A 16,569-nucleotide genomic window follows, 5' to 3' on the forward strand; every position below is an offset into this window, starting at 1 on the left:
TGTATATGAGCATTAATTCTTAATGTTGGCCAAATGTGGTACCTGTGAGAAGTATGTGTTGTTTTGATTCCTCTCTACATGTTCTGTGAATGTTGTAGAGGTATTGTATGTAGTTATATCTATTTTTATCTTCAGTGTTTGTGTGTGTGTATAATATATTTATGTTCAGTGTGATGGCTGGCAGTTAGAATAGATGAACTGGTAGATCTGGTACTTCATTGGGGGAAATTACAGATTCTTTATATCTTTTCTTATTTATTTATTTATGTTTTGTTTTTGTTTGTCTTTGATTATTCACTACAAACTTTGGCAACATGAGGAATAGTTTGTTAGCCAGTGTTTTGTGTGGCTGAATGTAAATTGGTGGCAGGGAATGGAGTCAAAAGCTTTACTGACACCTATAGTAGTTACAGTAGTGCAAGTAGGGACTTTGTTGCTGCTGAAACCATCATTATTCTTTGTGTCAAGGTTGTTGAATGTAGTGCTTTGAAATCATGTGAGTTGGGAGAACAATGTGTAGGTTTGTTATATTGAAGATGAGCCTTGAATTTTTGAGGGAGTGTCTTTGAAGGTGGTGAGTCTGTGTTGCTACTACTTTGGTTTAATTTTTGTTGGAGTTTATAATTAATGACAAGTAAAATAATTGTATATACTGGGCAATTGTCTGTTGGTCATTATGATACTATCTGTGGCTGAAGCTTTAGATCAAAGATTGGATTCCAAAGTCATTTAAGAAGTTGTTCTTCAACTTCTTCCATTGCTGCTCTTCCATGGTCTGCTATATCTATAGGTGCCACCATATCCATCCTTAATTTAAGACAGCACAGTGTGACTTGTGGGAAATTCATCTGTTGTGTCTTGCAGGTCATGTACTTGCACAGAGACCTTCCTTCATTAACTCAAAGTAAACTTTGGTGTTATTGTGTTGTCAAAAACTGTTATGAATTGTGTTTTAACCACAACAATCCTATTGCTTGTATTTCAGCTTTTGTTTAAGGGTATGATTTATGAGAGCTTTGGCTGCTATTTTCAAGAGATTGAGTGACAACTAAATTGTGTGTGTGTTTCTGAAACCCTGACATGTATGAGTGTAAATGTGTATGGGGTATAGAAGTTTGTCACTGCTGCAATACATCTGTTATCTTGGCATAAATATATATATATATATATTGTACAATAATCTAAAACATGTAAAAGAAAGGTATAAATTGTATAAAAATACAAACCAATTATTTTATTAATTGCTTTTTAATTCTGAATTAGTTCTTTTACTTTACCAATTATTTACTGTATTTCATTAGGTGTGTGTGTATATATATATATATAGGGAGAATTCACAAAAAAACAAAAGTCGACAGGTGATATAGACAACAAACAGATGTATTAGTATAACGCTCAGGAAGTGAAAAAGTCTTTAACATTTCGAGCCTATGCTCTTCCTCAGAAAGGAACACGGAAAGAAACAAGCAGAGAAAATAAAGAAAGTGTAGTGGCTAGCGATCTATCATGGCGAATGCCGGACAGAAGGGTCACACAGGAGAGCTAGGGAGAAGGGAGATAATAAAGTAGTGGTGATCCCACAACGAAGGTGCGTGTGCGTGTGTATAAGAGAGTTTGTATGTGCGTGTGGAAGAGGGCTAGTGGTCTCGACATGTGCGTGTGTGTATGTGTAGGTGGTCAGTGCTGGTATATGCGTGGTGGTGTGTTGTGTAGTATGGTGTAGTGGTGTGTGGTGTGATTGTGTTGGGAGTGGGGGAGGTGAGAGTGGGGAAAGCAAGGGTAGGATGTGGGTTAGGCTGAAGGTGGAGGTAGAGGTGGGGTATGTGCATAGGCAGAGGGTGAGGGTAGAGGTGGGATATGTGGGAGTGGGTGTAAGGGATGGGGTGGGGTGGGATGGGCGAAGGATAGGGAAGGTAGGGGCGGAATGTGTAGGGGTGGGATGGGCTTACGAGAGAGGGGTGCCGATGAAGTGGGGATATGTATGTATATTTACGTTAGCAAAATATTCTCATTTTATGACATAAAAAATATTAAAAAAAAATTACAAGTTCATTCACAGAAAATCAAAATAGTTCAGTTGGATGAATGTTGTTTGGCTGAAAACTAAAGGTCTCATGTTCAAGCCTAGGTTTCAGCACGTTGAAAAGTTTCTTGAAATTATTACTAATCAAAATCTTTGCAGTTTGGTTGACTTAGGGAGAATGATAGAGGGGAAGTTTTACTAGTCACATATTTACATTTTGGCATATAATCAGCATTATAATAATATTGTAATGTTCTAATTACAAAATATATGTTAAGGCTATTTATAGGTGTAGGTACAGGTGTGTAGTTAAGAAGTTGACTTCCCAACCATATGGGTCTCAGTTCAGTTCAACTGCATGGCACTTAGGGCAGATGTCTTCTACTATAGCCCCAGGTCAACTTAAGATAATGATGGCTGTATGGTTGAGAAGGTTGCTTCACCACCACTGCTTTTAAATGCAGTCATGCTGAAAATTCACTCATCACCCTGGACAATGAATAAATTTGTATGAGAGCTGAGTGAGTGAATTTGGTAAACAGCAACTGTACTAAGCCCATTACACACACATACACATGATGTGTGTAAGAATGTGTGTGAATGTGGATATTTCACTTGTCACTGTTTAAATAATGTGGTGTTGATGTATGGTGACCTTCCTTGTTGGCATTATGACCAATTGTCCTGTGATTTCATAGACTCTGTAGAATATATGTCTGTAAAAGTCCTTTACTTGAAAAACAGGTGGGGGTTAGTGACAGGCAGAGTGCCAGCAGGAAAATCCTGCCTCAAAATCAATTCCTGTTCAATCTATGTCAGCAAGGAAAAAACTGATGTTAAATAAAATGAACAAGCAAAGACACATTTGTGGAGTAAGAGGAGGAGAGTGACGGAGAAATAATGAATGTTATATTAATAAAACTAATTGCTGTTTTTATCTATTTTTATTTATATTTTATTCTTTTATATTTGTCAATCATTTACTTGAATGATAAATAACAACAACAACAATAATCCTTTCTACTAGAGGCATAAAGCCTAAAATTTTGGGCGAGTCAATTATATCGACCTCAGTACTCAACTGGTACTTATTTTATCAACCCTGAAAGAATGAAAGGCAAAGTAGGCTCACAAAATTTGAACTCAGAATGTAAAGATGGAGAAAATGCAGCTAATCATTTTGAATAATGATGATGATAGCAATAATAATAATAATAATAATAATAATATAATAATAATAGTTTCAGATTTTGGCACAAGGCCAGCAATTATAGGGGAAGAGTTAAGTTGATTACATTGACCCCATCGGTACTTTATTTTATTGACCCTGAAATGGTGAAGGGCAAAGTTGACCTTGACTGTATTCAAACTCAGAATATAAAGAGCTGGATGAAATGCTACTAAGCATTTTGTTTGATGAAGTGGCAATTCTGTCGGCTTATTATTAATAATCCTTCTATTGGCACAAGGCCTGAAATTTTGGGGGAGGGGACTAGTCGATTACATTGACCACAGTGCGTAACTGGTACTTAATTTGTTGACCCTGAGAGGATGAAAAGTGAAGTCAACCGTAGCACAATTTGAACTCAGAACATAATGACAGGTGAATTATTATTATCAATAATAATAATAATATAATAATAATAATAATATAATAATAATAGTTTCAGATTTTGGCACAAGGCCAGCAATTATAGGGGAAGAGTTAAGTTGATTACATTGACCCCATCGGTACTTTATTTTATTGACCCTGAAATGGTGAAGGGCAAAGTTGACCTTGACTGTATTCAAACTCAGAATATAAAGAGCTGGATGAAATGCTACTAAGCATTTTGTTTGATGAAGTGGCAATTCTGTCGGCTTATTATTAATAATCCTTCTATTGGCACAAGGCCTGAAATTTTGGGGGAGGGGACTAGTCGATTACATTGACCACAGTGCGTAACTGGTACTTAATTTGTTGACCCTGAGAGGATGAAAAGTGAAGTCAACCGTAGCACAATTTGAACTCAGAACATAATGACAGGTGAATTATTATTATCAATAATAATAATAATAATAATGTTTCCAGCCTTGTTTGTGTGTACCCTTGTCTTGACATCACATGATGGTTGTGAACAAGCATCACAAGCAGTGTTTATTTTTCCACAAATTTCTCAGTTGTGGACCAAAATTGTATTGAAAGAAAAATTTGATTTGATGAAGATATCAAGTATAATCTGTTTCAAGACGTCACATTAGTTTCCATGCAATGAAACTAAAGTTTGAAGTAAGTCTCGTTGAAATTTAGAAGGGAAGTTTTACAGTTCTTGATGAAGACACCCTAGTGAAGTAAGTTTTTACTGTAAGGAATTTTATGGAGTAAATTTAGTTTGTCAGAAATGCTATGAGTTTATGTAATTTACCAAGACACCAAATTAGGTAAGAACTGAAAGTATTGGTTATCAAACAAAGATTTTATTGTAGTTTGACTTTATTAAAAATATGATTCATAATAACTTTCTGCCAGTCTAAATTACATCACTATGTGTAAGAATTAAAACACAGGTTGTACCAATGTCTAAGATATTCTGCCATGACACTTTTGTATAGGAAAAAATGTATTGTTGACCTCTATTCATATAATTGTCATCATCTTACTCAGCTTTAAACTAATGCTTAATTGTAGTCCATTTCTCGGTTAGTAGGTCTGAATTGAATATTATTTTCGTTTTGTGAAGGCTTGGTTGTTTCCTTTTTATCAATTTGTAAACTTTTAGCACACGAAACTGTTCCTTTTATATTGCAGACGTGATGCTATTTTCAATTTGTTGCTTTCGTCTCAATGGCTTTATTGTTTCCTTTCTCTGGCACAAAATACTTGATATGTCTATATATATTCTTTTACTTGTTTCAGTCATTTGACTTTGGCCATGAACGGGTACTACCCTGAAGGGTTTATTTAGCCAAGCAAGTTGATCCCAGTAGTTAGTTTTAAGTCTGCTGCTTATTCTACTGGTTTCTCTTTGCTGAACTGCTAAGTTTCAAAGATGTAAACAAACCAACACCACCTATCAAGCATTTGATGTGTGTGTGTGTGAATGGCGAGTAACACAAGTACACACACACACACACACATCTATCCATATATGTATGCATGCATATGTATGTATATGTGTGTATGTATGTGTATATATGTATAGTTTCTGGCTATCAGTACTGAACTGATAATCACATGGCTACAAAGTAAACTTTTTTAACAATGCAGCCATGTGAAATTAGTTCTTATTTTTTTTGTTTCTTTTTCAATAATTCCGTAACTGTGTGATTCTTTTAGCTTGTATGATTAGACATATATCTTATTTGTCATCGATTAAGGACATATTTACATTCAGTTGTACAAATAAATCTATAAATTTGAGGCTTCATTGAAATTGCTGATTAGTACCTCTGATTCTTTCTGGACTTCCTAGACTGCTTTGTTGATGTACTTGACAATTGGTGTTTTTGCTTTTTCTATCTAGTTAATATAACAATGGGCTTTAGACTTTAGTACATAATTAATATTTTAATACAGAATTTACTGTCTTGCTTTTTGCTGTCGACCTTTTAAGAATGACACTTTTTTCTTCAGTGTTTTTTTTTTTATATTTTCGTTTCCTTTTTGGAAAACTATTGCCAAATTTAAAAATAAAGTGAGTATAGTCAACTATTGTTTATATCATTCTGATTTCATATATAATTCTAAGAAAGAATACTTTTCTTTCTATTGTTTAAAGAATGGAAGTGCATTTATGATTTCTCATGGAGTTAATTCTAAACACAATAAATATTAGTACTCTTTTCTATCAGTATTCATTCTTCATACATTTGAATAACTATTCCAATATCTATATATATAAAACTGTAGTTGTGTGAGTGTCTGTCTCCTACAATTTAGATTCCTAACTCCTCCCACATTTTGCGGTGCAGTTTAACCAAATTCGGGTATCTTATAGTCGTGATTAATATCAAGCCCGTCTGGCTATTAGCGCGCGTCTACGATGAGTCTACGATTTTAAAAATAATTTACCATTATTTTTTATTCCATTTTAATGCATAATTTTTCGTGTGTCGATGGCGGCGGAGTTGGCGTCCATGGTCACACCTGCACCTGTTTGCTTCTCCCCCTTCTTCCCTCCCTCGTGAAGCTGTGGGGAAGGGAGTGTAAGGAAATCAACGTCGTAAAGCGTTGTCAAGGAGACCAGCGTTCTTTTAGAACAACGACTTCATGGCTTGAAGACACCAAAACAGAAATGGCTAAGAAAGCCTGAATTGGCATCTATAAGGGAAGTAACTCTCTAAAAATGCTTATATAGTTATTTCCCTTACAAACCCGAGCAACGCCGGGCGATACTGCTAGTTTATAATATATTTCTAACACATTTGTCCACTCTGTAAGGTTGTTGGTAAAAACCATGTCAAAACAGACAGTGAAGCCCGGTGCAGTCTTCTGGTTTGCCAGCTCCTGACAAACTGTCCAACCCATGCCAGCATGGAAAACAGATGTTAAATGATGATGATGAGTGAAAGCTTCATTCCAAAGAATGGATCTTTACAATGTTTAGTAAATAATACTGTTAAATGACCAGTTATTAGTTTCCAATATTTAAACTAAAATTCCTTCAAATTTGGTTGAGTCAGCAGAAAGAAGATCTCACAGGTTATGGAGCAAGAAAGAGAAGTTATGCTGGAAGCCAGGAGGAGATGAGCAGTGAGATGGCCACCTCTGGTGCCCCCCAATAGGAGGGTGTTATGATTCAGGGTAGAAACACCCAATGATCATTTGATACTGTCTGATGATATCAATACCTCCTGGTTAAACCCTAATTTACCAAAAATCAGTGCTGAAGAAGCATCTTCTTTTAAATGTTATTAATATCATAGTGCTGGTTAATTAACAAATTCTATATTAAAAATGGAGGATCCTCTATTTTTCGTTATTTCTATTGATTTAATTTTGTAGTTTATATTATGCTCTGGACCACACTAACTTCATAAGATTATCATGTTTCTGGCTATTAACCTCATCTTTGCCAGTGAGAGTTTTAATGTTTATATCTGTACTATGTTTTGATTAGATGGATTTAAATTAGGAACTGTTATTTTTAAACTAAGGATTATACACTCATACACTCAATATAAACAATTAACCCTTTAGCATTCAGGTTTCTTTATCAGATGTATTGCTTATTTATTTACATTGTTTTGAATTAATCACATTATTTTGTGGTTTCAAAATTTTAATGTTCTGCTTGTATATTTTTAGTAGGTTAGGTGTGAGAGGTTGGGTATGATCATTTTTAACATAAAACAAATAGACTACTTGGGTTAGATATAGCTGGATTAAAGATTGGCTCTGAATATTTTTTTAAAACTAAGTGTTATATACTTGGAAAGTGTAATGGTGGTTGCTTCTGAGGGAAGGAACCCTTTGGAAGAGGTACCAGAAGACTCTACCTCTGTGACTCTTCCAGGAACAGTGGGAAACAAAAATGGATGGATTATACACTCTTATACATTGGGCCATAGTGCATGTACAATTAAAGTTACATTTTTACGTTATGCTTATCCTTTAATAAAGGCAGCTATATTGAACTGGCAGCCATATTGAACTGATGTCAGCACTGGACTTACTTATTGGGTTATCAATGTTTTATATGTTTCCTTTTTTGTTTTTTTTTAATTTCTTTTTTTATTAAGTTTTCGCGGTGGTTCTGTATTCTAGAAATTTCATCTCATAGCAAAATATGATTTCCTCTATCACTCCATGGATATTCATGTTATAGACATTTATTCTCTCTTTAAGGTTTTCCAATGCTCTATAAGAACTTCTTCAAATATGTGGAATGTTGTAGATACAGTTTTTATGTATTTAGAGCATTATTACCCTTGGTTTAGAAATGAAGGATTCTTGTTCAAATCTAATTTGGTTCTATGTGTATATTTAAAAATAAGATATCTGATGATAGTTGGAAATGAAACTAATCGAAATGTAACCTAGATGTAAATGATAAAAAAAAAAAATCATCTCTAAAAATGAGGTTAGGAATTTGAGAAATGATCATCTTATTAACAACTCATCTCAGGCATTTAATCAACTAAACTACATACCTTCACATGAGCTTCTTCACTAAAATACCATTTTCCTGTTATTGTCACTTTCTATATATAAATGATTAAATGATCTACTGAAAGCTTCATTTGTTTTTCTCTAAACAATTTAGTATTCATTTCTATCCACATTCGCCACCCCCTACTTAAATGCTGAAATTAAGTGTAAAAAAATAAAATGAAATGAAATTTATTTATTTCAGAATTTCTAATTAAAGCTTAAAGGTATAAAATTTTCATGAATTAAAATTTATTTCAATCAAAATAATTTTCATATCTTGTAATTGGTATATTTATATATATATAAATTATAATTAACTATTCATCATCAATAAAATTTAATATTGTTGAATTTTCAGCATTTGTATTAAATCATATTAAAATTTTATTTTGTTTAGATTTTGAAATCACTTGTGTTATTCATCAATAGATATATATATATATTTAATATTTTATTTTGTGAATTGTTAGTTTGATGACTTTATATGCCTTTCTTCATTTCTTTTCTATACAAAAGCAAGCGTACCAGTGTCGGCCGAAAGTCCAGTTTCAGGGGCCTAAGGTAATGCAAATGCACAGCTGCCTTTATGTGCAATGGACGGTTATTGATAGCTTACATTCAGCTTCTTTGAATATCTAAGGAATGGTCTCTAGTCTTTAACATGCTGGGTTAGAGAGTTAGATTCCATCAAGCTTAAGGAAGTTATTTCCTAGGAATGTTAAGCTGAAATGCAACCCTCCATTGACTAAGCAATCGTGGTTCATATTGCAATTTTCACTCAAAGCAACTTCGTGCAAGCTGTTCATTTTAAAGTTCGAGCATGCCTTATAGTTGATTCAATAGCTTCGATCATTTTTTAACTCATATTTATATATATATACACACACACACATATATATATATATATATACATATTCACTTCAGTGATCTCCAGTTGATTTTCTTGCTATATTGTTGCTTCCTGAATAGAAAATACTAACATTTTTCTGATATTGTTTTCTCTTCTTCATAGAAAAGTTATACAACACAGTTTATTGAAAATTGGTATAATCTATTTATATATTTATTTGTCAGATAAACATTTCTTTTTTTGTATACCTCAGTTATGCAAAACATTGGCTTATACGATTTGGATGATGCTTCTGATTATAATGATTATAATGATTGTAGCCTTGTTTGTTTTGCTTCTTTTTTCTTTTTTTTTCTGTACAAAATAATGGCATTTCAGTTTTGTTGATGAAATTTGGTCTTTGAAATGAGTAAAATAGGTCTGAAAGTTTCTGGCATTTAAAATTACAAACTGTTCAGTCAATTCACGAAGCATGAATGAAATGCTGTGTAAATATTGTGTGTACTAAAGCAGTGGCTTGTTTTATGGTCTTTCTGTTTTCTTATAAGGTAGAAAAACTCACTGAAAAAATGTGTGTGAACATAGCATGGAAGGCAGACGTTAAACAATGATGATGATTATTTATATATATATATTTATTTATTTATTCACTTACACGTACATGCATATATCATTGTTATAGAGTTTAAGTCCTTTATTATCTATTGTATAAAAGTAAAGAATTTAATTGATTAGAATTGACTAAGATAGGAAAGAAAGAGCTAATGTTGCTATACGGAAGATACTTTCACTTTATTTGCAAATGGTCTTAATCTTTATTTTTGCTATTAATTATATTTTAAAATTTTCTTTATTTTTTTCTAAAACTTCAAGTCAAAATTCATATTTCTGTATAAATGCATAAGTGATATTAATGAATAAATAAATATTACATAAGCGCCAGGTACCCTCTCTAATCGACACATTGTGGTTAGCTAATCTTGGAAACACTTATTTTCAACAATTTACTTTATAAAATTTTTATCAGATAAAATATATAGGAATTATAAGTACAATTTTAAGGTTGCAGTTTTTTTTATTTGTATGGTTTTATTTTAATATTTTAATAAGGAATTTTTATTTTCTCCTCAAAATTTGATTTAGTTTAAAGTCAAATGAAATAAAGGAAGCCAATCATTAATTGTATAAATTGGAGTTTGAACATTCTTGATAAGTGGTTTGTTGGTCTCATTTTATCTTTTCCACTGGGAGAAAAAAAAATTATATTTTGTCATGGTTTAATGTTTTTTAATCTCCGGTAATCTCTGCTTTTTTGATAAAATGTTTTACTAGTAATTTCATTGTTAAACCTACTTGAGTTTAATAAGTCTATCATTATAAATTCAAATTAATTAAATAGAACCAAATTAAATCTAAGAGTGCAAGAAAAAACTCTGTTTGTGTGTTGCAAGCTTGATATATATAAATATTTTACTGAGGCTTTGACAATGTTTTCATCCTTTAAATATTCTTTGCACGTGCATATTTGTTACTAAGATAGTTTTCAAATAACAACACCTTGATGGCTCTTCGTCATTGACATGCATGATTTCGAAGACATTCTAAAGGTAGATTTATTTTAACATTTTCATGAACTTTTCTTGCTATTGTAAAAGTTCATATTTCTCTAATAGTTCTGACTTGATTGTTTTTTTTCTTTGCTTGACAAAGCTGCCTTAAGGTTTCCGTGTTAAATCTGTACTTAATCATCATCTCTCATACTTCATTGCTTTGGTTTAGAGCAAATAGGCTTGGCAGCTGTCTAGATATAGCTAGTTATTTTAGTGGCTAATAATATTATTACACTTATTATTATTATTATCATCATCATCATTATTATTATTACTGCTACTACTACATTTGTTTGAAATTTTCATCTGATACCATCTGATATCTTTATTGTGTATTATTGTATTAAATTGTTGAAACTAATCTGTTCAAAGCATGATTATTAACCATTACATATTTTTCAATTATATAGTTGAGTACTTAAAAAAAAAAAAGATGTAATTAATTTATAAAAGAACTTCATATTTCATAATTTATTAAAGTAAGTTTTAAATTTATCTGAAATGTCATTCTTTGTGTTTTTAGGTTGTTTGGGATCTTTTAACATTTTTACTTATGGAGATGATGGATTTCTTAGTTTAAACACCAAGCAATACTTATAATTTGTTGTTTGTTTATTATTATTTTAACTGCAAAAGAAGAGCACTTTGTTTTAAAGAGTCTAAAATAGATTGTTTTCTCTATTGATTACAGATATTTAATCTATTTTAGTTAGTCTTCTTAGAACTTGATATGTTTTTTTTTTTCTTTTAGGTATTTTTGAGATTTGTAACTTTTCTAAAATATAACTGCTTTTACTTATGGACAGGAAGATACTTTTGTATATTGCAAATTTCTTTGTCAGAACATTGCTGTGAGAGAATTCAAAAGATTTTTCACTTATATATAACTGAAAGAATATTTGAATTGTGTATCTATTTATTTAACAAAGCAAATTATTAACGAAAACATATTAATATTTTGAATTAGATTAGACAAAAGAAGTTATTTTGGTATTATTGGTACTGCAAGACATGGTGACAGTAGTGTATTTAATGTATTTATGGCTTCTTAGGAGTCAAGTCAGGACATTTGATGTAATTAGGTCATTTCTTTTTAGCTAGGTGGCACTAATAGTGGTTGGTGGTTAACTTGGCAATGTGTTCCATAATATCCAAAGTTCAGTGTTTCAAATTTCTGAGATCAAATCCACTTTAGATGAATTTACCTTTTACTCTGTCAGCATCAATGAAATAATATTTGTGATATAACAGTGTTTGATATTTTTTCTCTTTAGGAAGGTCCTTGTGCTTTTAGGGCAATGGAAAGCCATTATATAATTTGCAATATCTGAGTTTGGTACACTTATACATTATTGAGGTAAACCAGACTGGATTAGATATTTCTCTAGTTTCTATAAGCATGATATTTTCTGACAAATAGAAATTAATAAAACATACTTGTCTGATATTTTCAAAATTTTGCCAGTCTAAAAATAATAATTTTATTTTTGTCACAGAAGGAGGCAGGGATCTTGCAATCCTATAGGTAATATATATATATAATATATATATATATTATATATATATATATATATATATATATATAATATATATATATATATATATATATGTGCAGCACTGTTGGTGGTTGTGGTGAAGAAAGTTGCTTTGAATAGAAGATTGTGTGCTGTGGAATAATGGTGGTTGAAATATGTTGGTAAATGAGCCTTTGCCTCTTAGATATGATCTTGATATATTGAGCACTGGATTGGGTAATATAAATGTCACCCAAACAGGGTCAATAGCTGGTTAAGACTTGAAGTACTTTCTCACTCTAAAAAGGAAGACTAGTCAGGCAGTTTTGACAATGTTACAATATATATATCCGCTCTGTTTGTTTTTTTTACATTCATCTTTTTTCTGTGCTTGCATGGGTTAGATGAATATGTTATCAAGCCATTGCTTTATGGCTGGATGCACTTCCTGATGCTAACCCTTACTTGTTTCTGAACTAAGGGCTCTTTTATTCTGTTTGGTTTTGAAGGTGCAAATTGAGCAGATGACTTGTTGACATGCAAAGCAACAAGAGTTCTTGTCTATAAGTTGCAACCTTCATCAAAACAAACAATATGTGAGCATATTTACACACACGCACACACACACACACACACACAAAAGAGGGATTTCTTTCAGTTTCTATCCACTAAATTAATGGGCTTAGGGGTAGCTTTCTGTAGTAGTACCTGAACATTTTAATATATTTTTTATACTATTATATAGCAACCAAAAATTGTTTATTTGTTTAGTGTGTTTATGTGTTCTACACATGATATGACTGAATAATCTGCAGTACCTTGGAACAGTTTATGTGTAGTGATGGCTTTATATTATGGGTGTGGGATGGGTGTCAGCATAACTTTGTAACCATGATTTTTGTGCTGGTAACATTTAGACTTAAATGTAACCTGCTTAATAAAGTAGTTTGTGCCAAACTTAATAAATCGGTAAAACTTTGTATTGGTAATTCTTAAGAAACTATACCAGTAATCATCTAAGATTTTAGTGTTATTTGGATTATTACTTGCAGCTCTAAGAATATTTAGATGGAAGTAAGTTTTAAGCTAAATGTATGGGTTCATTAGTAAAAGACTTGTTATGACAGTGTGGATTAAAATATATCCCCAAAGCAATAATGTTTTGGTCAAATGAAAGTCAAAACATAGGGGATGATCTTTTGTGTGAGATTTGAATTGAATTAGCTAATTAGATTTGTAATGTTGATAAGTTTAAATGCTTTAGGATGAAACTATCCAATTATGTTAATTGTAATTATAAAGCTTTTGGAATATTCCAGAATTGATTTAGTTTCTTCTGCAGAGTCAGCCTCTAAGAAGGAATGTAAGCTTGTGGATTCTATGTTAAATAACTGAGTGGGGGGGGAAACTGAAATATTTTGGAATATTTATCTCTGGCTAATTATTTATTTGTTAATGATCTAATTTGAACATCTGACAAAAATTGACTGAAGCATCTCTTAGTTTTGTAATAGTAAAATTATAAAGCTTAGTGCTATGTTGCTAAAGAATTAGATGGTTATCTTGAAACACTTGAAAATATTGAAGATAGATAATTGCTTATGCAAGTCAACAACAGGATACATGAATGCAAGTTATTGTATTGCAAATATTACAAAACTATATCATTGCCAAACTGTTTGAAAAAAAACGGTTTACTGGAATTTTTATATTTTATTATTCTAGTTTCAGAAGTTTATTGCTCAATCAATATTAACCCTTTTGACACCAACTCATCTGAAATCATTCCTATTTCTATGGCACAAATTTCTTCTTTTTAAATATCTAAATTTAAGCCTTCCATCAAAATTTCATGTTAATATATTTTCCAAGCACCAACTTAACTTTTTCATTATCATATTTCTGTTGAAATACATCAGTTTCATTTCAAAAGAAGAATTTAGTAAAATAACTTTGTCATTAAGCTTGTGTTTGAAATATAAATCAGTATGAAATTTTGATGGACAGTTTTAATTTAGTTCTCTTTAAAAGTGAAAGCTTGTATCATAGAATCAGAAGTAGTTTCAGGCGAGTTGGTATCAAGAAGTTTAATAATGACAAATTTATTTTAATAAAATGTATATAAAAAAAAAAAAAAAAATGAAATGTAACAAAAGTAGTTCAGCAGAATTACATGATAAAATGGTTGAACTTAAGATTGGCAATGAATGATTGAATCCTGTGGAACTTATTGATTTATTATATTCTGTATGAATTTTACAATAATAAATTGAGAATAAAATGGCAACCTAAGTTTAAAAAGAAATAAACAAGCAAAACACAAATGTATATTAATTCTTAATTCTGAAATCAGTCATTACATATTTTTATTTTTTTTGTTAGATGTTACAGCAAATTAGATTGTTTCATCCAGTACTGAAAAAAGTGTTTGTAATTACTAAAACAGTAAGATTTTCTATGTAGTCTGGAAATAAAACACTTTTTGGAAATATTAAAGAAAAAGATAGGCAGTACCTCAGCATGGCTGCAGTCAAATGACTGAAGCAATTAAAAGGTAAAAGATAAAAAGATTTTCTTTGAAGCCAACTGGTTAAAAACAATTAGACCACCTTAGGAAGTGGTATGGTAAACAAAACCTGTATACTGCTTTTATTATTTCCAGCTTGACAAAGCTTTGCACGCACCAGCAAGTTTATTATTTGCTGTTTTCATATAAGAATGGCAGTTCTTAGTGGGCTATGAACAACAGTTTCAGTGTTTGTAGCTGATGAAGCATAATGATGCAGAAGCACTTCCTACAGTCTGATGATGTTCACAACTCAGCTCAGTGTGTTTTCACACACATTGTCTTTTAGGAGAATTTCACTTCCATGACAGTTACTGCAGCAAAGGTCTTTCTACATTTGAGTGTACACAAATGTGTTAAATATAAATGCAGACAGCTTTGTTATATTCACTATTAAACGACATTTTGTAGAAATATCTTCCAGAATAATTAATTGAAATAGCATTAATTTCATTAAAGTACTTAAAATATATTGTTATATTTAGATGCAAAATATAGAACCTTCACAAAGATGCAGTGATGAGTGAAGCTGATTTATATGGAATAATCTTGGAATTTAAATGACTAACAGCTAGACAAAGTGTAAGATTAAGGAATAATCTTAGAATTTAAATAACTAACTGCTACAAAAAAGTGTAAGATTATGGAAAGCAAAATTTCTCAATTTTAAATGTGAATGTGCTGTAAACTGGTCAGGAAGCATGTACTTTATGTATGAAAGTGTGTGTGTGTGTGTAAATGTTTGTAACAAAAAGGGCAACTCTTGATCGTAGAAATTGGAACTAAATATTTCTCTAAAAATTGCTTATCTTCATTTAGTATCTTTTAACTTTTATTTGTATCAGTCATTGAACTTTGCCATCTGGAGTGCCACCTTTAAGGATTTTAGTAAAACAAACTGACCTCAGTACATATTTTTTAAAATTCTGATACTTATCCTATTAATTTCTTTTGCTGAACTACCAAGTTATATGGATATAAACAAACCAACACTGGTTGTTAATTGGTGTAGGAGGACAAGTTCAGACACAAAGACACATACACACATATATATCATTGATGTCCACACAGTTTTTGTCTACCAAATTTACTCTCAAAGGTATTGGTTGGCCTTTGACTATAATAGAAGGAACTTGCCCAAAGCACCATACAGTGGAACTGAACCTAAAATCACATGGCTGCAAAGTGAGTTTCTTAACCATTCAGCCATATGTGCAGTTTGTTTTAAACAACTGTCAACATAGCTTCTATAAGATTTGTAGTAGTATTATGTAATTTTTTAAGCTGTGTAAAACTTGATCAGAGGAAGCCATTCCTTTATGATGGGAAACCGTTTAAGTAATACTATATTTATGCTGCAAATAAGGCGGTGAGTTGGCTGCATTGTTAGCATCCCAGGAAAGTTGCTTAGCAGCATTTCATCTATCCTTTTGTTCTGAGTTCAAATTCCACTAAGGTTGACTTTATACCTTTCATCTTTCAGGGTTGACAAAATAAGTACTAGTAGTGTATTGAGGTTGATAAAATGGACTTACGCCCTCCCCCAAATTGCTGGCCTTGTGCCAGAATGTGAAATCAATATATTTATGAATCAAGTAAAAGTAATATTTTGGTATTTTGGTTTTTAAGAAGATTATTTCTAGAAGAAATGTTTAATATTAAATAGTGGAGAGAGAAAACTAAAAAATTTGGTTTCTTCAGCACCTTAACTCTCCCCACATCACCATCTCTTTTCAATCCTAGGCATATACATAAAATTGAGGTTACTATAGCCTAACCACAACAATTCAATTTCCTGAATATTTAACATTCATTTTTGGTTTCCTAGTATCATTTGAGTCAAAGGAATATTTGAAAGATATTTTCATGGATG

At 31.6% G+C, this 16,569-nt stretch overlaps 1 protein-coding gene across 9 annotated transcripts in view; it reads left to right on the forward strand.

The window, feature by feature from the left end:
* The window catches only part of LOC115211684 (rho guanine nucleotide exchange factor 11-like), a 387,012-nt gene that overhangs the window by 40,846 nt on the left and 329,597 nt on the right, over positions 1-16,569 (forward strand). For 5 of the 9 annotated variants that reach the window (XM_036502748.1, XM_036502742.1, XM_029780328.2 and 2 more), the window contains exon 2: positions 8,673-8,717. The exons of the other annotated variants lie outside the window; for them this stretch is intronic. In XM_036502748.1, coding sequence (XP_036358641.1) covers positions 8,673-8,717 — 45 coding nt within the window. The remainder of the gene's footprint in view (positions 1-8,672; positions 8,718-16,569) is intronic. 9 annotated transcript variants of the gene reach the window in all.

This window comes from Octopus sinensis, linkage group LG5, assembly GCF_006345805.1.
Source record: "Octopus sinensis linkage group LG5, ASM634580v1, whole genome shotgun sequence".
In the NCBI taxonomy this organism is placed as follows: Eukaryota; Metazoa; Mollusca; class Cephalopoda; order Octopoda; family Octopodidae; genus Octopus; species Octopus sinensis.